The sequence below is a fragment of the Xenopus laevis genome, chromosome 5L (genome assembly GCF_017654675.1).
Source record: "Xenopus laevis strain J_2021 chromosome 5L, Xenopus_laevis_v10.1, whole genome shotgun sequence".
Taxonomy (NCBI): domain Eukaryota; kingdom Metazoa; phylum Chordata; class Amphibia; order Anura; family Pipidae; genus Xenopus; species Xenopus laevis.
In genome coordinates this window covers 149,791,027-149,815,587 of record NC_054379.1, presented here as the reverse complement: position 1 = coordinate 149,815,587, position 24,561 = coordinate 149,791,027, and the positions used below count along the sequence as shown (strand labels likewise).

The following is a 24,561-nucleotide window of genomic DNA, read 5'->3' as shown; positions in this document are numbered from 1 at the left end:
ATGTGAATGTTACAGCTGAAGGGCAACAGGATGGGCCCAAGAGATTTAGGTATCCCCCCTGTACCATATGCTGATGTACCTTTTATTATAAAGGTTTATGGAACAAAGTGTTCCTTGCAGGGTGAAGTAAACATTTTATGTTTTGCAGTGAACAGTTTAAAGGATCAACTTGAAGATATGAAAAGGAGAAACCAAAACTCCCAAATATCGAATGAGAAGATGAATCAGCTACAAAGACAGGTGGGCAAGAGCTACTTAAACTTTAATGTGAACTCATCCTGCCCAGTACCATGCTTATTATTATTCTTCTTCTCTGGCAGCTGGATGAAGCAAATGCGCAGCTCCGCACAGAGTCCGATGCAGCTGCCCGGCTGAGGAAGACTCAGACTGAGATGTCCAAACAGATACAGCAGCTAGAAACCAACAACCGCGAGTTTCAGGATAAGACCTGCATGTTGGAGAATGCTAAGCTGAAACTAGAAAAGGACTTTATTAACCTGCAGTCGGCTTTGGAGTCAGAGCGGAGAGACCGCACTCAGGGATCAGAGGTTATAAGTGACCTTCAAGGTATGTGATCTGCCAGTTATGTGCAATTGCCTTTACCATGACTATGTATTGTGTGATAAAAAAACCTACAAATATACCTTTCTTTAAACCAGGGGTGCACAAAAGGTAGATCTGGATCTACCATTAGATCTTTAGCTGGTGATCAGCAGATTTCAAGACACTGTCAACAAACAGTTTGTCTAGATCACCCTCCTATTTCATGCTTTTCATTCAGATATTTATTGTGTTATGGTTACATAAGAAATAGTTGTTTGTTAAATATAGCAATATACATTTTCTCACAAATCAATATTTAAATTATATTTTTCATGGAACAGAACGCTTACGTTTTTATGGATGGAGATCAAAATGGGACTATATCACTAAAAGTAGACCTTGCATTAGTAGAGTATGGGCACTCCTGCTTTAAACGATCTATGCTTACAAGCAGAGGACCAAAGAACAACTAAGTTATTTTAGATCTCCAGTGGTTTATCTAACCTAAATACAGAGAGTAAAGCCATACTAATTTTCTATAAATTAAATGTCTCTGCCACTATATTCCACTTGTTTCTCAATTCCATTTGTATTTGTTTCCTTTTTGTGAATTAAGTTGTGCAGTTAAGGCTTGGCAAGATGTGTCACCCTCATTCTTTTCTGTTGATAGGACGAATATCTGTCTTGGAAGAGGATCTTAAGAAAGGCAAAGAGCTGTTAGCAAGGGCAGATGCAGAAAAGCAGCAATTGCACGAAAGGCTAGCCATTTTGGAGAAGGTAAGAAACTTGGTATTCATAGTATATTTATATATATATATATATATAGTGGGGGCTGCCATTTATTTTGTTACCACAGAAAACAAGCAAAAAGACCATCTGTTTATGAAACATAGAGGTGTTGATGCTGCCTATGCTGTAGGCATAAACCAAATCCAGGATTTGGTTCAGGGTTTTGCCTTTTTCAGTAGGATTTGGCCAAAGCTAAATGCCTGGCTGAACCAAATCCAAATCCTTAAAATCACATGACTGTTTGTCATGAAAACAAGAAAGGTAAAACATTTTTTAACTTCTCTTTAACCCAATGCATATACTTTGCATATGCATTGGGTTTAGGATTTTGCCAAATCTTTCACGAAGGATTCGGCTCAATCACAAAATAATTGACTCTTTGCTTCCATACTATGCAGAATGCACAACAAGTTTAGACATTTTGCAGGCTCTTCAGTTCTGCCATGGTGTTAACTTGCCACACTATTGGATGGGATGGTTGTTAGTTCTTACACCTCTCCTGTTCTTGTAGGAAAAGAGCAATATGGAAATAGATATGACCTACAAACTGAAAGCACTACAGCAAAGCGTTGAGAAAGAGGAATCTGAACATAAAGCCACAAAGGCTCGGCTTGCTGACAAGAACAAAATCTATCAGTCCATCGAGGAGACCAAGTCAGAAGCAATGAAAGGTATGATATGATCGGTTAAAGGAAAATGATACCCACCAAACAAAGTAGGTCTCTATAAAAAGATATTGCATAAAACAGCTCATATGTAAAACCCTGCTTCATGTAAATAAACCATTTTCATAATAATATACTTTTTTTAGTAGTATTGGGCAATCATAAATAGAAAACTGCCATTTTAAAAAATAAGGACCACCCCCTGGGATCCTAGGATCACAAAAACAAGCCAAACAAACTATACATGTTAGGTCACATGAGCCAATTAACAGACAGAGTTCTGTCTTTTGCTTCCACCCTTCTTCCTGTTACAGTTAGAGCTGCAGTATTTTCTTAAAATGATATAAACTATCTATTGCTCAAATATTCATTTTGGAGGTAAAGTTTTCCTTTAATTCTTCTTGCTTGGAACCAATTCTCACATGTTAATGAGAATGTTGTAGTTCAGTACAGGTTTATGTAGATTTAAGCTGGTCAGTGAATGAACATGATCATAGAGGATAAGTTTTGGCCCAATTTTATAAGCTATTTCATAAGCTTAAGCAGGACCCAGCGTTATGTATTATTGCATATTGGGATTGTAATTGTTAAAACTTTGGCCAAGTAAATAGCCTGTTGTACTAGTTTAGTTAGAGAATGTATTTACCCGTATCTGTTCTGTGGCATGTAGCAAAGAGATTACAGTTGTACTCTAGAAATATCCATAGGCTTTTGGCTAGCTGCTAATGTGATCCCAGGAAGATGACGAACTACATGCCAATGCTGCAGACGTTTAAGCTTGTGACCACAAGAATCAGTGAGCAGTAGAACATAGCTTTTTAAGAGGTCACATCGTGTCACAGTACATTCCTGCCTGCGAGGTGTACATAGAGCTCTATCTGGGAAGGCTGGACCTCACACGCTTCGAAGTACAGACCTAAAGCTCTAGGTATATCTGTGCCAAAGTAAACACAATGAGCCGTACGCAGGCCTTGGCATCTCTATATAAAGCTAAGTAGTCGGTAAGATTATACTGCCGGAATGCAACCTCATTTCTCAGGTATTTTGAGGCATTGGGATCATTTTATCTTTTTAACTCCTTCTGGCTTGTTTTGGGGCCCCAGTGTCACATCTGGGTTGCATTTTATCGAACAATATCGCTACTTATTAGCCAACTAAGAAGCTCTACCGACTTTGTTCTCTTGCAAAACACGGTTCCGAACACTGTTTCTCACATTAAAGGGGAACTATTGTGAAAATGAAAATTTAATATAAGCTTCAACATACTGAAATAATAAACTTTTTTTAAATACAATTAATTCAACATTCTGCATCGTTTCTGAAATAATCAAGTTTATGTTTCTCTCAGTATCTGTTTCTCTTCAGTATCTGTTTCTCTTCATGCAGCAGTTGGATGTCAGATAGTCATTGAAAGTTAGAACTAATATAACTGATAAGGGGGCTTCCTTTCATAGCAGATGTATTAGAGCTTAGAGTCCTGCAGCGAGCCGGGTACCTGCGGGTTACCCGCAAAAACCTGTGGGTTGCCGGTAGAAGTTTTGGGAGCGGGTATAGACGCGGTTCTCCGGGTTTGCGGGTCGCGGTTCAGTCGCTGGTCTACTCAATAGCGAGTTTTACTCCTTTTTTTTCTGACCACTCCAACTTCCAATAATGTCACTTCCAGTTTACAAGACAGCACTTCCTGTTTTTTGATGTTCAGCGGGTGCTGATCTGGTTGCGGATAAGGTATTTGCGGGTCAGGTAGCAAGTCCAAGCGGGTAATTTGCGGGTCGGGTTCGGGTTTAACAAATTGGTTCCGCGCAGGACTTTATAGAGCTTTTTCAAATAACTGATTTCAGTACAAAATAACTGCCTTTCGCACAAATCCTGCATGTAGAGAGAGACAGGATTTCTAGTGAGTTTAATAGAGTGAGCTCTAATACATCTTCTAGGCAAAAGAAGCCCCCTCCTTTAAGATCTATTGATCTAACTGTCAATGATTATGTGACACCCAACTGCTGCATGAAGACAGAATGAAAAGAAACTGATGCTGGGAGAGAAATAGTAACGATGAACTTAATTATTTCTGAAACAGTACATGAGTTTTAATTGATTGTATCTAGAAAGTTTCTTATTTCAGTGTGCTGAAGCTTATATTAAATGTTCATTCTCGTGATAGCTCCCCTTTAATAATCACTTGCATTTCAAGAAGAGGTGATACAGTTATTTTACTTTGCAGTTAAACATTAAGGGGACCAGTAATTAGTATTTAGGGATATGTTTCTTGGATGCTGTTTTGTATGAGGCTATATAACCTAAAGGTGACTGTCTTGCTGTGTTCCCACAGACATGGAGAAGAAGCTTCAGGAGGAACGCGTGGCCAAGCAGAGGCTGGAGAATAATTTGCTGGAGACAGAGAAACAATACTCCATGTTGGACTGTGACCTCAAACAAGCAAAGCAAAAGATCAATGAGTTGGAAGCACTCAAAGACAAACTCAGTGAGGATGTAAGTACTGGTATAGCATACATAGCATACATAGCATACATAGCAATGGAATGGTGATTTGAGGTATATAATAGACTATAGAGCCAGTATTGTTGAACAAGGTACAGTGTAATGGAATAGCCCCACGATTTGAATTACTGTGAAATAAAACAGAGTGGTACTTTGTAATACAACAGAGCCCTTTTGTTAGAATTACGTCATAATTTGCAGGGACTGAAAGACTTTCTATGGTAAAGGAATAGGAACAAACAACAATAAATTGTGAGGTAAACGGGGCTGCATAGGACACAGGGCCTAGTGACTCTAATGACAACAGCAATGCATCACTGCACAAGAATTTTAATAGGGCAGGGCCCTTATAATAACTTTGAAGAGCAACGGTTAAAATTACATTAAAATCATGCTGTGAAGAAACCAAAATGGCTGCATATGATGCAATGTAAGAGAAGGCAGCCCCATTATTAGAATAGTGCAATGTATTGTGGGACAACAGATTGGAGGACCATTATACCAAAACTTGAAAGGTGGGCCAACTTAGCTGCATAGAATTCATTATAATAAAACTGATCACCATTATAATATCCAAGAATTGTGGCTCAATATGGCTGTATAAGATGTCCTGTAATAGAACAGAAGCCTTATGATTAGGCTCTTGAAGAGCAGTATGGTGTGAATCAGTAAAATCAGTAACTTGTGGTCCAACACAACAACATATTGTTTTTGCTTCTTTGCTGAGCGCGCTTGGTTTATTTTCATTCCTGCAAAATGGCACGGTCGTTGTGGGGCAGCACTGTCTGCTCAGCCATGGAATTGTAGATTTTATCCTCATTTCATATTTTATCTCCTTGGCTTCTAAAGGTTATTAGGGGAGGATGTAATTTGCACCCCTCATTCTTTCAGATTAAAAACTTAACGCTAAAAGCAGAACAAGAGACGCAAAAGCGCAGCCTGTCGCAGAATGATCTGAAGATGCAGCTGCAGCAAGTGAATTGCCTGAAGATGTCTGAGAAGCAGCTGAAGCAAGAGGTCAACCATCTGACCGAGATCAAACTGAACCTGGAAAAGCAGAACAACGAGTTGCGCAAGTATGAGAAACAAAACTGCTGCTGTAAATGGGAGTCTCTAGATAGAACAAGTAGAGAGTTTGTCAGAGATTTCCTATGTGATAATTGGCAAATTGGTTCCCCCTAAGCCATAGGTATCTGTCATTCAATAATATGTGGAAAACTACAGGTTGCTGATCTTTTCTATCTCACAGCACAACAGGTAATGGTAACATCACGTTTTGTTTTAAGCTAAGGAACATTTTAGAGACATTCAAACAACATGGGTTGGACTGAAATGAGTAGTTTGGTTCCAGCATTTGGCTTGCACTCACACACAGCACTAACACTATGTGCAATTGTACTGTATCCATATAGTGTCCTGTTTGTTATTGTGCAGAGAAAGAGTAGATGCGGATGGACAGATGAAGGAGCTTCAAGACCAGTTGGAGGCTGAGCAGTATTTCTCAGTACGTATAAACAGAACCATTTTTTCTGTCTGCTGCATACATAGAACATTTTCTACCATTTATAATTATTGGCCTCTGTGGACAAGTATAATTAGCACTTAATCCCAAACTCCACTGCATCTCACAGTGTTCTGGATAGTTATCAATGCATTCCCTTAGTTCTAGTTTATAGCCAACTGTATATTTCCAGATACAGCATCAGCTGCAGGTTAAAGCTGGTGTTGATAATGATTCCCCTGTAGCCATGTTTCTGTTTTCAGCCTTAAATGGGAACTAAAGCCTAAATAAAGAAGTAGCTTAGAAATGTTGTACATTATGTTTTTGGCTTCCAGCCCAAGGCAACCACAGCCCTTTAGTAGTAAAGATCTGTGTCTCCGAAGATGCCCCAGTAGCTCCCCATCTTCTTTTCTGCTGATTCACTGCACATGCTCTGTGCTGCTGTCACTTACTGAGCTTAGGGACCCACTCACAATATACAGTACACATAGAATAGAAATGTCACAATATGAGGCTGATTAGTAATTAATACAGATAATTACTACATGGCAGCACAGAAACCAGTGCAATTAACATCAGAATTTAATAATCAGCCCTGTAGCATCATCTTATATTACAAACCAACCTTATTTTCTGCTGGATAATTAGTGATGACCCCTTAGCTTAGCTTCTCAACAGCTGCTCAGAGCCCACTGAGCATGTGAGTGTCACAGACACTTTCCAAGATGGTGACCCCCTGTGACAAGTTTGAAGTCCTGGATCATTGCTGCTATTGACAAGCTGAAACTTTAGGCTGGTGGAACAAGTTCAGTATATAAAATATGGCATTTTAGCCACATTCATTTTTAGGGTTTAGTTCTCCTTTAAGAGTAGTTTTTGAATAAATAGCTCAGTGAAATTGCAGTTTTAAGATTTCTTGGATCCTTAATATATCTAAACGGGAAAAGTCACATGCTGTCATGCTTCCCCCTTTATAGACACTGTATAAGACCCAGGTACGGGAGTTGAAAGAGGAGTGTGAGGACAAGGGCAAGATGTACAAAGAAGTGCAGCAGAAGGTCCAAGAACTCCAGGATGAGAGGTGAGTAATGGAAGAAATCTTTTGTGCTTAGGTTTGAAAACACAGCACATTGTGGCTTCGAAAGGACCCTGTTGTCCACAGAGCAGCAACAGTAAGATCAAGCTTTTTCCATTTTAATTTGTTGGAGGCTTAAAGTATAAGTAAACCTTAAAAATATGTGAATGTAAAATTGATGAGGGTGCTATTTAAGAACTTTTGCAATGTACATTCATTATTTATTTATTTTTTAAATTCCAAGATATTAAAGGATACGTGTACTGTTAACATCAATTAATTTTGTTACAACAGCACCACCTGCTGGTCATTTTTTGACCAATAGCATAGAAAAAAGAGGAAAAAGTATGACCCATATGGTTGCACCTTCCCACCTCCATTAGCTGAGTTCCCAAAGCAAGAAAGTAAAACGTAACTTTTATTGATCACATTCTAAAATTAATATGAAACGAAATAAACAAAGTGTGTATTAAAATCAAGGTTAGGTGAGGAAGCTGAAATAGACTCGTGGTCAGTAGCTTGTAAACGGTGATTGAAAGTGGGAATAGTGTGGGTTTTTGAACACCAATAATGGCAATTTGCCCACACCTATCCCCACAGTATTGGAATGCTGGTGGTCCACTGTGTATATATGGAGTGGGTGTAATACAGGGTAAGGTTGGTACTGAGAATATGAGCCAGAAATGATTTATGGGCCCAAGTCGCGTCTAATTGGGGCAGTCTGTAATCACTTGAACACTATTAGGGACGAATGTCGTGAGCAATAGTCTATGTGAAGACAGAGGAATTCGTCATGTTTAGACTCACACAACGTCCTTAAGAGCTAATACCATTTCTAGCTGACTACAAGCGGTTGGTCTATTTAACATTAATTTAGGGATCCGAGGAGGCGACTTAGAGACATCGCTTCTCTCCAAGGAAAGTGAATTAATCTTTCTACTAAACACCTTAAGTCCGCAAGGTCTCAACGAAAGCATTACCATGAATATTTTCATTTAACTATACTTTGTGCCATGTTATGCTTACACCCTGCATCTCCATATATATTTAATTTCTAATTACAATTGTATTATAATGTGGGGATTTTTCCATATATATTGTTGCTTTTTGTAACATATGTTCAGCTGTTTCCACAAATGTTGCTAAAACAACAATTATACTTTTTTATTCTAATATACTTGTACTATTGTTGCCAATGACACTAACTACAGTTTGCCCTGTGGAGGTATTGGGCTGATGCATTGGGTAATGTATAGCTCCACCTCCTGTGTCGTGATTGGCTCATTCAAATTTTGAGAGGTATTCACCTCCCTACTTAAACCTGCACTGATTCAGCGCCAAAAATTAGCCTTTGACAAAGCTTGCAGCTCAGCAAGCGAAACGCGCGTCAGGCGCTCCTTGAATTTCTTTTTTAATTGTTAGGCAGGGACGGTGCACGGGAAAACTGGTGGCTAAAACGGAAGGGTGGTCTGGGCTGTACCGTACGCTAACACGGCGCATAGCGCTCCGTGTGTTGGACACTTTCTGTCTAGCAGTCTCATAGAATCACTAAGTAAGGGCGGTGCGGGGTCAAGCCGGCAGCTAAGTCTAATATAGAGACCTGCTCTTCCCTCGCCGACGCAGGCAGGCGTATTGAACGGCGAAAGTAGGCAACTGTCTAATCCGCATTCTAAGCATCCATGTGTAGCTAATTCTGGCGGAATAATATAGCAGACAGCACATGCAATTTGGCAGATCTGCTCGCCGCTCAGCTAGAAATGGTATTAGCTTTTAAGGACGTTGTGTGAGTCTAAACATGACGAATTCCTCTGTCTTCACATAGACTATTGCTCACGACATTCGTCCCTAATAGTGTTCAAGTGATTACAGACTGCCCCAATTAGACGCGACTTGGGCCCATAAATCATTTCTGGCTCATATTCTCAGTACCAACCTTACCCTGTATTACACCCACTCCATATATACACAGTGGACCACCAGCATTCCAATACTGTGGGGATAGGTGTGGGCAAATTGCCATTATTGGTGTTCAAAAACCCACACTATTCCCACTTTCAATCACCGTTTACAAGCTACTGACCACGAGTCTATTTCAGCTTCCTCACCTAACCTTGATTTTAATACACACTTTGTTTATTTCGTTTCATATTAATTTTAGAATGTGATCAATAAAAGTTACGTTTTACTTTCTTGCTTTGGGAACTCAGCTAATGGAGGTGGGAAGGTGCAACCATATGGGTCATACTTTTTCCTCTTTTTTCTATGCTATTAATTATTACCATTGACCTTGCACACCACCTTCTTGTTTCAAATCTCTACCAATTGATGGTGCTACCTACCAAACCAATATATCCTCATTTTTTGACCAGTCTGACCATCAAGTAGTCAAGTAAGTTGAAAGAAAGAGGCTGCTCTGATGTTCTTCTGGTTAGGAAAGATTTGAGAACGGTTTCTGATTTTATTTCTAACCAGAAGAACATCAGACCAAGGAAAAAAGGAACCCCTCTCAGTCTGCATAATAGTTTACTCCACTTTTAACAAAAAGGATAACAGTGGTATGTCTTTAATTTCCCAGGAACATCTGAGTACTGAGGTGCTTTCTGAACAAAGATGTTTAGTATTCAGTTGTTTGAAATAAAATCAAATGTGAAAAACTTGCTGTGCAAAAATTTATGTACCCTTGTAATTTTGCTAATTTGAATGCATGTAACTGCTCAATGCTGATTACTGGTTGGATTAGCTCTTTAAGCCTTGAACTTCATAGGCAGGTGTGTCCAATCTTGAGAAAAGGTATTTAAGGTGGCCAATTGCAAGTTGTGCTCCTCTGAAGAGTGACAGCATGGGATCCTCAAAGCAACTCTCAAAAGATCTGAAAACAAAGATTGTTCAGTATCATGGTTTTGGGGAAGGCTACAAAAAGCTATGTCAGAGGTTTAAACTGTCAGTTTCAACTGTAAGGAATTTAATCAGGAAATGGAAGGCACAGTTGCTGTATAACCCAGTTCTGGCAGGCCAAGAAAAATACAGGAGCGGCATATGTGAGAATGGTTACAGACAACCCAAAGATCACCTCCAAAGACCATCTTGCTGCAGATGTGTATCTGTACATTGTTCTACAATTCAGCGCAATTTGCACAAAGAACATCTGTATGACAGGGTGATGAGAAAGAAGCCCTTTCTACACTCACGCCACAAACAGAGTCAGTTGTTGTATGCAAAAGCTCATTTAGACAAACCAGTCATTTTGGAACAAAGTGCTTTGGACTGATAAGACAAAAATCGATTTATTTGGTTATAACAAAAAGCGATTTGCATGGCGGAAGAAGAACACCACATTCCAAGAAAAACACCTGCTACCTACTGTCAAATTTGGTGGAGGTTCCATCATGCTGTGGGGCTGTGTGTCTAGTTCAGGGACTGGGGCCCTTGTTAAAGACGAGGGTCGGAGGAATTCAACCCAATATCAACAAATTCTTCAGTATAATGTTCAAGCATCAGGCACAAAGTTGAAGCTACACAGGGGTTGGATATTCCAACAAGACAATGACCCTAAACACACTTGGAAATCTAAAAAGGCATTTATGCAGAGGGAGAAGTACAATATTCTGGAATGGCTGTAACAATCCCCCCGACTAGAATATCATCAAAAATCTATGGAATGATTTGAAGCAGACTGTCCATGCTCGGCAGCCATCAAATTTAACTGAACTGGAGAGATTTTGTATGATCGAATGGTCAAAAATGCCGCCATCCAGAATCCAGACACTCATTAAAGGCAATAGGAGGCGTCTAGTGGCTGTTGCATTTGCAAGAGGAGGCTCAACTAAGTATTGATATAATCTCTTTTGGGGTGCCCAAATTTATGCATCTGTCTAATTTTGTTATGATGCATATTGCTTATTTCTGTTAATCCAATAAACTTTGTCACTGCTGGAATACTACTGTTTCCATAAGGCATGTTATATATTAAAAGGAAGTTGCTACTTTGAAAGCTCAGACAATGATAAGCAAAACTACAAAGAATTAAGAGGGGTTCCCAAACTTTTTTATATGACTGTAATTGGCTTAAATCTTCTGATTATAGGAACCAGTTACTGCTGATGCATGATACAGTTAGGGCCCTGTAAAAAAACAATGAAATCATTCTGTAGACATCATCATTATTTCCCTTTAACAGAGACTCACTGGCGGCTCAGCTGGAGATCACATTGACCAAGGCCGACTCCGAGCAGCTGGCACGTTCCATCGCTGAGGAACAGTACTCCGACCTGGAGAAAGAGAAGATCATGAAGGAACTAGAGATAAAGGAGATGATGGCGCGGCACAAGCAGGAACTGGCTGAAAAATACGCTACAATTACTTCTGTACGTAGAGAGGGTTTAGCTTTACTGCTGGCAGGCTTATCCTGCAAACTCTATAGCTATTCAGCATGCAGAGAGGCACATTGGATTTACTTGGCTTTCTTGCAAAGATCTGGTTTGTTATTGCTGTCAGTGTCCAGTTTTCTGGTGAGCAGCAAAATAGTGTATCACAGAATACAATCCATTATATGTCATAATTGCAGTTTTATTTAAGGGATATCGTCAAGTACCAGTTTTAGTAATATAACGATGACGTGGCCCAGAGAGGGATTGTTTTAAGGTAAGGACTGGTGCCTGTCCTTAAACTTTCAGGATTGCCACCACTTTATGCCTCTGCCTCTTTAAGGGTTTGTTCATCTTCCAACATTTTTTCCAGTTCAGTTGGTTTCAGATCATTCACCAGAAATAAAGGTTTTTTCCAATTACTTTCTATTTTCTATGTGTTACGGTGTTTCTAATATTGAAGTGTAAAATTAAATTTTTTCACCTTCTAAAGCAGCTCTGGGAGGGTGGGTCGCCGACCCCGTAAACTGTTTTAAATCAATCTATTTAGTTGATACATGTCTTTTTACCTGCTGAGCACAATCCCTGAGTTTCATTAAAGGCAGCTGTTAGAATTGATACAATAGTTAACACTGCAGAGAAATGGATCAACTAAATGTTGCAAAATTGAAACAGTTCAGAATCTGCACCTGAATAACTGAACACCAGAGAAAGGGACATTCAACTTTAAACTTAGATTTTGGAAACACAGTAAGAAATGGGAAGTAATTGAAATAAAGTATTTATTTTTGGGGAACAATTTTTAAACAATTGAACTGAAAAAAGAGAGTTTGGAAGTTGAACAACGCCTTTAAGAAAGTCATGCAACATATTATCACATATAGTGATAATATGTGAGCAGTAACTCAGCGAAGGAAGTGCAATATTTTGGCGCCTTATAGTAAGCATGTCTGTCTTTCTGCAGTTGGAGGAAACTAACAAAACACTGACTATCGATGTGGGTAATTTGGCTAATGAGAAGGAGGACTTAAATAACAGGCTGAAAGAAGCCCATGAACGTGAGTATCTCTCATATTGCAGAAAAGAGATTTTTTTTTTTTAAATGCTCCAAAACTTATGTAGACATTACCTGGAATAACATTCCCACTTTGGTAACCCTTACATTTGTGCCGCCGTTTTACGTAGTAGACGTGTTATTGTCTTTCCATACAGAAATTCAGAGGCTGAAAGAGGAAGAAAACAGCGTTGTTACCATCAAGACACAGTTTGAGAAGCAGCTGTTGACTGAGAGGACTCTGAAGACACAGGTAAATGACAAAGCAGGGAAGAAGACCCTGTGACTGCTAGGAGTGTCCAGGAGGTAAAAGGGTCCCGAAAGCAGCACTGACATAAACTGTGTTTATGAACAAAGTCTAAGGGTTTAAGCACACAAGCAGATTCGGAGTCGCCTGACGACTAATCGCCTCTTCCGCGGGGCGACAATCTCCCCAAGCTGCCTGCTATAATGATAAAACGCCCGCGCCAATGCACTCACGGTGCTTCGATTTCCGATTTGCCTCATGAGCGAATTAGGGCCTGGGAGCTGTGTCCAACCAGAAGTCAGTATAGCCTATCTTCTCAAGCACAAGCAATGGTTTCTGACCCGCAGTACATAGACTGCCTTGTCTAGAACTAACTATATAAAGCAAGGGAATTCTGAGTGACTAAAGAGTGATTATAAACTGTCTGCTGTAGTGACTTAGGCCAGGGAACTGTCTCTGACCTGCAGCAAGTATAAACTTTATGCTATAACATGTTGTAATGTATGCTAGTGACCAGTGCTCTCCCCAGAATTTTTTTTCTGTAGGGTGGAAAGAAAAAGTAGCCGGGTTGGAAAAAAAGTATATTTATAAATAAATAAATATATTTTTTATATGGTCATGGTCAACTCCTCGGTAACTTATAATATCCTTATATTTTACAAGAGGGGGTACTTTATTCACTATATAATGCCCAGCATTGCAGTATTATTATTTACTAAGTAAAAGTAAACCTTGCAGTATCGTGGGTCACACTTATGAACACTATTTTAAAGAAAATGACATATCTGGCCCTAGAGAAAACACTGTATTCACACTGCAAGTATTAATTTGGACACTGTGCTGAGTTTGATATGCCAGAGAAAGCCCCATCCCTCTCCCTTCCCTGTGGAGGAGTGGTGAAACAGATAATTAAAGGGATTCTGTAGTGATTTTTATGATGTAGTTTTTATCCCTAAATTACACTGTTTACACTGCAAATAATTCACTCTACAATATAAAATGTAATTCCTTAACCAGCAAGTGTTTTTTTTTTTAGTTGTAATATTGGTGTGTAGGTGCATCTCAGGTCATTTTGCCTGGTCATGTGCTTTCACAAAGAGCCAGCACTTTAGGATGGAACTGCTTTCTGGCAGGCTGTTGTTTCTCCTACTCAATGTAACTGAATGTGTCACAGTGGGACATGGGTTTTTACTATTGAGTGCTGTTCTTATATCTACCAGGGAGCTGTTATCTTGTGTTAGGGAGCTGCTATCTGGTTACGTTCCCATTGTTCTGTTGTTAGGCTGCTGGGGGGGGGAGGATGTGATATTACTCCAACTTGCAGTGTAGCAGTAAAGAGTGGCTGAAGTTTATTAGAGCACAAGTCACATGACTGGGGGCAGCTGGGAAACTGACAATATGTCTAGCCCCACGTCAGATTTCAAAATGAAATATAAAAAACTGTTTGCTCTTTTGAGAAACAGATTTCAGTGCAGAAATAACTGATGCATTTTGAAAAAAAACATGTTTTCCCATGACAGTATCCCTTTAAGCAGCCATGAGGTGTCCTGTACTGTTCTTCTGACAAGCAACCTTCAGCTGGCTGCAAACAGCAGATACAGATCACTGGTTCTCTCACTCTCACCAGTGATAGCGCCGTACACTGCTTGTCTGAAGAACAGTACAGGAGACTGCATGGCTGCTTAAAGGAACACTATACCCTCATGCAGAACACCCGGCTAAAACCCTCTGGGGAGAGCACTGGTGCCATCCAGGGAACTGTGACCAACAATGAAGATACAAAATTAGAGTAAACTGTAGCTCACCATTAGCTGTTTTTGGTGGGTTCAAGGGTGTCCTGTGTCAACACCTCAAAATGACATGATCAATTTATTGTAGTAGAATGCAGGACAAATCCAAGGCAGTAACTAGTGTGACACTTGATAAAGGGCCTAGCTTGAAACATTATGTGGAGCATTTTCCCCAATAAAGCACTTTGCAGTTGTAGTTACTGCCTTGGATTTGTCCTGCCTTCAACTACAATACTTTGACCGCAACAATGAAGATAGACAGTGGCGTTACTAGATAATACTGGGCCCCACAGCAAATTATATTTCAGGCCCCCAAAATGTTTAGAGGTTGGCTTGTTTTACCAATATTTATTGAAACTGTAAATGAATTAGGGCCTCATGGGGCCCCTATATTTCTTGGGGCCCCCTGCAGCTGCAGGGTCTGCTTCCTCTTTAGTTACACCCCTGAAGATAGACTATAAAACAGTGAAATGATTTCTCTTCTTCATGTTGCCTATTTTGATTTTGCATAAAACTTTGTGTTGCACCTGCTAACAGGACTCCTCCTTATTTTATACATAGAGACATGATACCTGTGTTTTGTGCCATTTTTAGGCTGTGAACAAGCTAGCGGAGATCATGAACCGCAAGTTACCCACCAAGAGAGGGCCGGACACAGATGTACGAAGGAAGGAAAAGGAGAACCGCAAACTGCAGCTTGACTTGAAATCGGAGCGTGAGAAATTCACCCAGCTTGTCATCAAGTACCAGAGGGAGATGAATGATATGCAGGCGGTAAGAATCCTTTTCTTTATAGGGGTGATTTTAAGTTAATTGTTAATATTCTACAGAATGGCCAGTTATAAGCAACTTTTCAACTGATTTTCGTTAGTTATTTTTTTATATGTTTTTAATTACTTGCCTTCTTCCTCTGACTCTTTCCAGCTTTCAAATGTGGGTCACTGACCCCATCTAAAAACAAGTGCTCTGTTAGGCTACACATTCATAGTTATTGTTACTTTTTATTGCTCATCTTTCTATTCAGTCCCTCCCCTGTTCTTATTCCAGTCTCTTTAATCAAATCAATGCATGGTTGCTAGGGTAGTTTGAAATTGCAAACTGGAGAGCAGCGAATAAAAAGCGAAATAACTCAAAAACCACAAATAATAAAAAAAAAATGAAAACCAATTGCACATTGTCTCAGAATATCACTCTCTACATCATACTAAAAGTCCTTTTTAAGGTTAAGCAACAACTTTAATGACAATGACAAACTATTTGGGGGAGAATATATATATATATATATATATTAACTATATAGTTTCCATCCAATTAGAGATCCCTGCTCTAATTAGTAGAGAGAGGTAGCTATGTCTATGTAGATATGTAAATGGGTGCCTATTTGTTCCCATGACAATCTGGACATCCATTGTTATGACTACACTACTGGACATTGTGATGACTTTGATATGTTTTCTCAACAGCAAATAGCAGATGAGAACCAAGTCCGAATCGAACTGCAGATGGCGCTAGATAGCAAAGACAGTGACATCGAGCAGCTCCGGTCGCAAATGCTCGGCCTCGACAGCACGAGTATCGGCAGTGGACACGGGGACACAGATGCTGAAGATGGCTTTCCAGGTAATGTTGTTTCCACCAAAATGGAAGAAAACAGACAAAGGGGATCCTTTTATATCAGGATTGGCATTAGGCCAATGCTTCACAGGCTGATTCTTCGTCTGTGTATAAACACACACTGAGAATCAGCTGCTCCTCTGGCCTATGCTTGTTACTGTGTCTAAACTTTCAGGCGCTTGGGTTGGCGTAAGTGCAGACTCATAGAATGGATTTTTCAATGTTATCCTCTCCCTGTGTCTGAACCCAGGCCAATGCAAGTTTAGATACAGAAGCAAGCAAAGGCCATCTGATTGGATAATTATTGGCCTGTGTCTAAGGTTGCTGGCAGATGGGGAAATTAGTTCCCCAGCGACAAATCTCCCCTACTTCGGGCGACTAATCTCCCCAAATGCCTTCCCACCGGCAAGAATACGAATTGCCGACGGGATGGCATACACTTCCGAAGTTGCCTCACGAGGAATCTTCTGGCGACTTTGGAAATCGGAAGTGATTCGTATGCCATCCCGCCAGCGACTCATATTCTTGCAGACGGGAAGGCATTTTGGGGAGATTAATCGCCCGAAGAAGAGAAGATTTGTCGCTGGCCAACTAATCTCCCCGTCTGACACTACCCTTAACCATCCAATGTGGTGTTAGAGTTCAAAGGTTCCTATACATTAAAGGATGACTGGGGCCCCAATCTAATAGAAAAAAAGATGTTATTCAGGGATGTACAATGTGTTTGGGGGGGGGGGATTTCCAGGTAAACCCAGCTTACACTTGAGAAAGTTGTTTAAACCGTAAATCAAAAAAAATGTCCTTTAACAGTCCTGTAAGTTTCAAATGCTTCAAGTCCTGTAGTGACTCCTACAAGAGAGCCAGGGTTTGTCTGCTCATTTAGATAGTACTCCTCCACCGAACACGCCAATATACAGGAATTAAAAAAAATAACCAGCCACTTTCAACTTTTCCTCAAGTTTGAAGGCTGAAGAATATTAAAATGATGTTATTATACATAGCCAGAGAGTGCAGAGAGTAACATTCTGTGTGTGCAATAAGCTACAGCCTCAAACATGACAGGCATTGGGCATACAGTACAAGTAATACTCATAAATGCAGCCTCCTTCCTATTTCATGGCTGCCCTCCATATCATAAACATCAAAAGTATAAATTACTTTTATAAGCCTGATGTCGGCGCCACCACATGTTCAAATAACATTTTGTGTTTTTTTTTATGTTGAATTCCTTACTTTGGCACATTTTAACATCTCCTTTGCACTTTCCTCCCATCCTGTGCTGGGTTTCCAGTTCACATCACACAGTCCCGTACTACGGAATCCATGTCCTTTACCTATCAGCGTTCTTCTACCTCTGTTACCATTGGCACTAAGCCCTTGCGTTCTCGCTTGCTCCCTGGCATTGACTCTGACTCAGATGAGGAGCCCTTCCCTTGTGTCGTTACTGAGCCTGATAGTGATGGTAGTGATGATAGTGAAGGTGACGTCCCTGTTCACCAGTGTGTTCTGCACTGCTTGTGATAACCCCTTTGATATTTCCTGCCCCCACTTAACACCAGGAGTGATGCTGAAGTGACACTTTATTAACACTTAAAATTGGACCCCAGAAGCTTGGCTTGATTGCTGACCGTGCATGAAGCTGGGGCAAATTGGGTTTGGCTGTCCGTTATCGGTATAAATGCAATAAATTACACTTGGGGGCAGTTAATTCACAAATAAGCATATAAATAATGGTGGAGGGAAATTGTGTGCCTTTAAATTGAAACCAATGCTCAACACACACTGAACACAGGTAATGCTATTATGCAGAGAAGTATCTCTTTTTAAAGTAAGCAAGTTAGGGACCGCCATATGGGGTTTACCTTGACGTGGTATGGTGGCTTTTCAATTTTATGATCATAACTTTGGTAACTAAAAACCCCTGTTTTGTAAACATATGCACTTGCATTTATACTGAATTATTTATGAGACAGGGGCCCAGGGAAGTGCATTGTAAGTAGCACTTCCATTATATTTGAATATATTTTGATTTAGCCTTGAGTGCTTCCACAATTCCCCTCTAATATAAATAATGGTGTATGACTCCATTCTTAAAACAAAAATCAAAGTAAAGAAAAAAGGTAAGGAAAAGGAAAATTATAAGATATTAAGTGGTCCCTTACCAGGGAAACCCCCAGGGTTGCCAATAATTTTTTGCAGTTTGCGAAGAATTCAAAAATGGGAAGAGACCAACAACTAGTTGCTTGGCTACTGCTTTACCAGTAGTTGGTCTCTTCCCATTTTTGAATTCTTCACATACTGCACTTAATTCATAGTTGCATTTATCATCTAACATCAAGGGGCAGATTTATCAAAGTGTGAGATTAGAACTCACCAAGGAAAAACTCATTTCGTATTCATTCGTATGGGATTTTTTAGAATCGTATTTATCAACGGAGTTTGTCATTTGAAAAATATGCTTTTAAAAATCCCATAGGAATGAATAGAAAGTGAGCGAGTTTTTCCTTGGTTAGTTCTAATCTCACACTTTCATTAATCTGCCCTTTGATGTTAGATGATAAATGCAACTATGAATTAACTGAGCATTCTGCAAATGGAATTAATCTAAACAACGTTGCAGCTGGGCTATATGTGTTACCTGTATCCCAAACCTGTACAGTAAATTTACTCAAAGTAAATTGTTGTGAGGCCTTTGGTCAGCGGTTCCACCAAGCAGAGAGAAGGTAGGTTGTGAGGCAATGACAAGTGGTTCCACCAACCAAAGAGCAGCTATGTTGTGAGGCTATGGTAAGTGGTTCCACCAACCAAAGAGCAGCTTAGTTGTTAGGCTATGGTAAGTGGTTCCAGCAACCAAAGAGCAGCTATGTTGTGAGGCTATGGCAAGTGGTTCCACCAACCAAAGAGCAGCTAAGTTGTTAGGCTATGGTAAGTGGTTCCAGCAACCAAAGAGCAGCTATGTTGTGAGGCTATGGCAAGTGGTTCCACCAACCAAAGAGCAGCTAAGTTGTTAGGCTATGGTAAGTGGTTCCAACAACCAAAGAGCAGCTGTGTTGTGAGGCTATGGCAAGTGGTTCCACCAACCAAAGAGCAGCTAAGTTGTTAGGCTATGGTAAGTGGTTCCAGCAACCAAAGAGCAGCTATGTTGTGAGGCTATGGTAAGTGGTTCCACCAACCAAAGAGCAGCTAAGTTGTTAGGCTATGGTAAGTGGTTCCAGCAACCAAAGAGCAGCTATGTTGTGAGGCTATGGTAAGTGGTTCCACCAACCAAAGTGCAGCTAAGTTGTTATGCTATGGTAAGTGGTTCCAACAACCAAAGAGCAGCTAAGTTGTTATGCTATGGTAAGTGGTTCCAACAACCAAAGAGCAGCTGTGTTGTGAGGTTATGGCAAGTGGTTCCACCAACCAAAGAGCAGATATGTTGTGAGGCTATGGCAAGTGGTTCCACCAACCAAAGAGCAGCTATGTTGTGAGGCTATGGCAAGTGGTTCCCCTAACAAGAGAGAATATAGATTATGGTCAATGATTCAGTCAAGCAAAACCACTTCAAATGATCTTAGAATGTCACTTGGCAATCCTGCAGCCCTACAGATTTTGGTAATGCTATAACATATTGAGGAGTACAAAATGATTATTGTTGGATTACATCAAGGAAAACGTTTTATTTCAGGGACTTTCCCCCAATGTCTCTTACATAAGCATATATTGTACATGACTCTGGTGCATGACTGGTTGAAGCAGTAATATGCTCTAGGTGCTGCCAATATTACATTCTCCTAATTGTTTGGGGCATATTGTTTATATTATTGGCAAATCCTGTTTTTGTCTTCCCACAAGACTATTACAAGTTGGCAGTACATGTATGGGACCTGCTATCCAGAATGCTCAGGACCTGGGGTTTTGTGGATAAGGGGATCAAATCATTTAAACACAATAAGCTGGTTTTGCTTCCAATAAGGCTTGATTATATTTTAGCTGGGATCAAGTACAAGCTACTTTTTTATTATTACAAAATGGAAATTTTAAAAATTTGAATTATTTATTTAAAACTGAGTCTATGGGAGACGGCCTTCCTGTAATTCGGAGCTTTCTGCATAACGGATCCCATACCTGTATTAATTTAGGCTAATTGCAGTCATTGTGAGCATCTTTAGGCATAAATTCAAAGCCACCTGGTGGTACAATGGCATCTTTATTCATCGCATGCATTATAAGCAAAAAGAATAAATGAAATGGCCACAACTCAGTCAGGTAGGGAGGTGTTGGTAAGCTGCATGCCTGTGTGACACTGAGGATAACTATATAAGAACTGTATCCGGATATTTCTGTGCCGTGTAGACTTTATTTTTCTGTCCTTTAACCACAATTATGAGCTTGGCACGGGCATCACATCAAGTAAAGAAAACATAACCATGGAAGGAACATTTGCTTATTTTATTTGACTCTTTTAAATTGCAGATATCCTTGTCCTATTGCCTTTTAGGGAACTGGTGAAATATTGTGATTTGTAGACCAGCACTTTTACACTCCTTGGAAGGAGAAAACACCAGAAATCACCCACCTCGTCCCCCTCCCATCAATGTGAATGCAGGATCTCCGTTTTTCTGCCGTTATTCCTATGTCACTATATGCAGATTCCCTTTCACTTTGAATTGGAGGTGATTTCTAGTGTTTTACCCCCTCTCCAATGGGGTGACAAATCACCCAGTGTTCCATTACCCGTATGCCGCTCCACTGTCCCGAACTTGTATCCAGGTATTCAGTCTGATCATAAACATTAAAGGGGAACTATCGTGAAAATGAAAATTTTATATAAGCTTCTTCACACTGAAATAAGAAACCTTCTAAATACAATCCATTAAAAATTCTGCATTGTTTCTGAAATAATCAAGTTTATCTTCACTATTCCTCTCTCAGCATCTGTTTCTCCTCATTCAGGAGTTGGGTGTCAGTTATTCATTGACAGTTAGATCCAATATATCTTATAGGGGGGCTCCTTCTGCCTAGAAGATGTATTAGAGCTCACTCTATATTAAAATCAAAGACATCATGTCTCTCTACATGCAGACTTTGTGCAAAAGGCAGTTATTTTGTTAGATTTTGTTTGTACTGGAATCAGTTATTTGAGTGAGCTCTAATACATCTGCTAGGAAATATATATTGAATGTAACGTCAATGAGTATCTGACACCTAGCTGCTGCATGAAGACAGAATGAAGAGAAACAGATGCTGAGATTTGAATAGTGAACATAAACTTGAATTTTTCATTGATTGTATTTAGACAGTGTCTCATTTCAGTATGATAAAGCTTATATTAAATTTTCATTTTCACGATAGTTCCCTTTTAATGTTCAGGTAGGTAACATATCAGGTGTGATGTGTGCTCCAGGTTTAGTATTGCATTGCATCCTAAAGGCACATTTACTTGTCTGCTAAGAAGGAAACATCTGATTGGTTGTCATAGGTGGCTTGAGTAGTCTTTGCGTCGGCTTTGCCTGGATTTGCTTGTGCCTTGAATTATGTGATGTGAAGTGTTATGTGTTTGATAAGCTGATGCACTGAGGTTACTGGCAACAGAGTGGGATTTGTCACTGACCTTTGCCCCTGTCCCCACAGAATCCAGGTTGGAAGGATGGTTGTCACTTCCTTTGCGCAACGCCAAAAAGTTTGGTTGGAATAAGAAGGTAAGACTTTGACAATTATTATTATTATTCATGAGATTTCCTTGTCGACCCTAAAAAAACTAATGACAAAGGAATTAATTGTAGTGACTGTAATGAATGATTGAGAATACTTATATAATGCGACTGCGTTCTTTAACACCCTCTCCTTTGATTTGATGCAGTATGTAGTGGTAAGCAGCAGGAAGATCCTGTTTTATGACAGTGAGCAGGATAAGGAGCTGTCAAACCCATCCATGGTGCTGGACATTGAGTAAGTATGAAGTGAACCATTCACACAAAGTACACTGAATGTGGCCATTTGTAATATATTATGCACTGCTCACTTAAAGGTATACAGCCAAGTAATGTTAAGGAGCTTTTTGTTAAAGGATTGTTCAGTATAAAAATAAAAACTGGGTAACTAGATTGTATGTGCAAAATAAAAAATGTTTCTAATATAGTTAGTTTGCCAAAAATGCAATGTATAAAGGCTGGAGTGACTGGATGTCTAACATAATAGCCAGAACTCTACTTCCTGCTTTTCAGCTCTCTTGGTTTACACTAACTGGCAGTAACCAATCAGTGACTTGAGGGGAGGCCACATGGGTCATATCTGTTGCTTTTGAATCTGAGCTGAATGCTGAGGATCAATTGCAAACTCACTGAACATTTAGGGCCCCCTTAAAGTCACTGACTAACTCAGAGTTAGAGAGCTGAAAAGCAGGAAGTAGTGTTCTGTTTTGTTTTGTTATGTTAGACATCCACTCACTCCAGCCTTTATACGTTACAGTTTTGGCTAACTAACTATATTAGAAACTAGGGATGCACCAAATCCACTATTTTGGATTCGGCCAAGCCCTTGAATCCTTTTTCGAAAGATTCTGCTGAAAACCGAACTGAATCCTAATTTGCATATGGTAAGGGGGAAAAAATTACTTCCTTGTTTTGTGACAAAAAGTCATGCGCTTTCCCTCCCCGCCCCTAATTTGCATATGGATTCGGTTCGGCCAGGCAGAAGGTTTTGGCGAATCCTGCTGAAAAAGGCAGAATCCTGGCCAAATCCCGAACCGAATCCTGGATTCGGTGCATCCCTATTAGAAACATGTTTTATTTTGTTCATCCTATTTACCTAGTTATAATTTTACACTGAACTATTCCTTTAAACTGGCTGGTGATTCGCCCTTTCGAATTGGCAGCCAGACGAAATACATTATATTAATTACTAATATCTTGAAAAACTAGAAAAAAAATGTTGAGCAGTTTTACGTTCATTTTCTTGGGATTTTCTTTTTCCTTTAAGTGAACAGGAGACACGTTCACACATTGCTTTCCCTCAGCTTTAATTTATGATTAATAACTCCAGGACCTTTTCTGGGGCTGCTGCCCCCCCATACTCTATAGTTACTAGAGGATTTTTAACACCCCGTAGGAAAGGTTCTCATCTTGTCTCATTGCAGGAGTGGCTCTGGATTACTCCCACTGATTTTACTGATGCATGGTATACTTTTCATTACAATGAGAAAATAGGTTAACCCTGCACCTTCTGTATGTGAATTTCTAGTTTTTATATCTATCTGGGGGAAAGGTTTTGTTCTTTTCTCTATTCCTTGTATTTGCCTCTATTCCTTGAGTGTTTTGGGCCAAAATGACAGCATACTATGATGTTAGACTTAGTCTATTGAAGCCCTCTTTCCACAGGAACTAATTAATGCAAACACCATGGCACTTGTTGCACAATTTGTGCAAAATTGTGGGGTATTTTTGCCCCAGGTCTAATAATTTCATAGCATCCATTCAAACAGCAGACCCATAAATGTGACAGTTGCAGACCTGTATCTCACTCGGCTCCATATGTGATGTTACCGGCACTAACTTGGCTGCTGTCTCCATGATTTAATGATCTCATGCTTGCTATTTGCAGTAAATTGTTCCATGTGCGACCAGTTACTCAGACGGATGTATATCGAGCCGATGCCAAAGAGATTCCACGGATATTCCAGGCAAGTGTGCATTTTACTTTTCATTTTTATAGTCCAAGCAAAACCACACTTACCCATGGACCATTATGTGGCTATTTAGCTATTTTCAACTTTTGCTTCCAACAATTGAAAGGCTCACCAACTAAGGGTCTTAATACCATTCTGTTGCTTCTATCATCATCTTAATCTTCTATACCTAGTACCACCGCACTTTTCCTACCTTTATGCCCTACAAGACCCCATTATGTAGGGAAGTTGAACCTATTTGAGCCCCTTAGAGGCTCTTTTATACATTGCTCCTGGGCTTTTGAGCTGAGCTTTTCCCTGAGCATGATGGGAACTAATATTGCCACAACTCACTTGTTTTTGCTCATTAAAGGAAAACTATACATCTCAAACAACGTAGGTCTCAATAAAAAGATATTGCATAAAATAGCTCATATGTAATACCCTGCTTCATGTAAATAAACCATTTTCATAATAATATACTTTTCTAGTAGTGTGTGACATTGGGTAATCATAAATAGAAAATTGCCATTTTAAAAAATATGGGCTGCCCCCTGGTACACAAACATACCAAACAAACTATACTTCTTAGGTCACATGAGCCAATTAACAGACAGAGTTGTGTCTTTTGCTTCCACACTTCTTCCTGTTACAGTTAGAGCTGCAGTATTTCTGGTCAGGTGATCTCTGAGGCAGCACACAGACCACCACAAAATGAGGGTTCAAGGCAAAAGATGTAAAAGGGCAATATTTACTTAAATATATATACCAGTTAGGT

At 39.8% G+C, this 24,561-nt stretch overlaps 1 protein-coding gene across 1 annotated transcript in view; it reads left to right on the top strand.

The window, feature by feature from the left end:
• Positions 1–24,561, top strand: part of rock2.L (Rho-associated, coiled-coil containing protein kinase 2 L homeolog) — a gene marked incomplete at its 5' end in the record, with an annotated part of 71,959 nt that overhangs the window by 38,979 nt on the left and 8,419 nt on the right. The window contains 16 exon segments of the mRNA NM_001087476.1: positions 149–240; positions 321–567; positions 1,214–1,320; positions 1,844–2,003; positions 4,324–4,484; positions 5,385–5,569; positions 5,928–5,997; positions 6,972–7,075; positions 11,247–11,433; positions 12,398–12,491; positions 12,646–12,740; positions 15,119–15,298; positions 15,988–16,144; positions 21,752–21,819; positions 21,981–22,069; positions 23,720–23,798. Of these exon segments, the coding sequence (NP_001080945.1) occupies positions 149–240; positions 321–567; positions 1,214–1,320; positions 1,844–2,003; positions 4,324–4,484; positions 5,385–5,569; positions 5,928–5,997; positions 6,972–7,075; positions 11,247–11,433; positions 12,398–12,491; positions 12,646–12,740; positions 15,119–15,298; positions 15,988–16,144; positions 21,752–21,819; positions 21,981–22,069; positions 23,720–23,798 (2,075 nt within the window).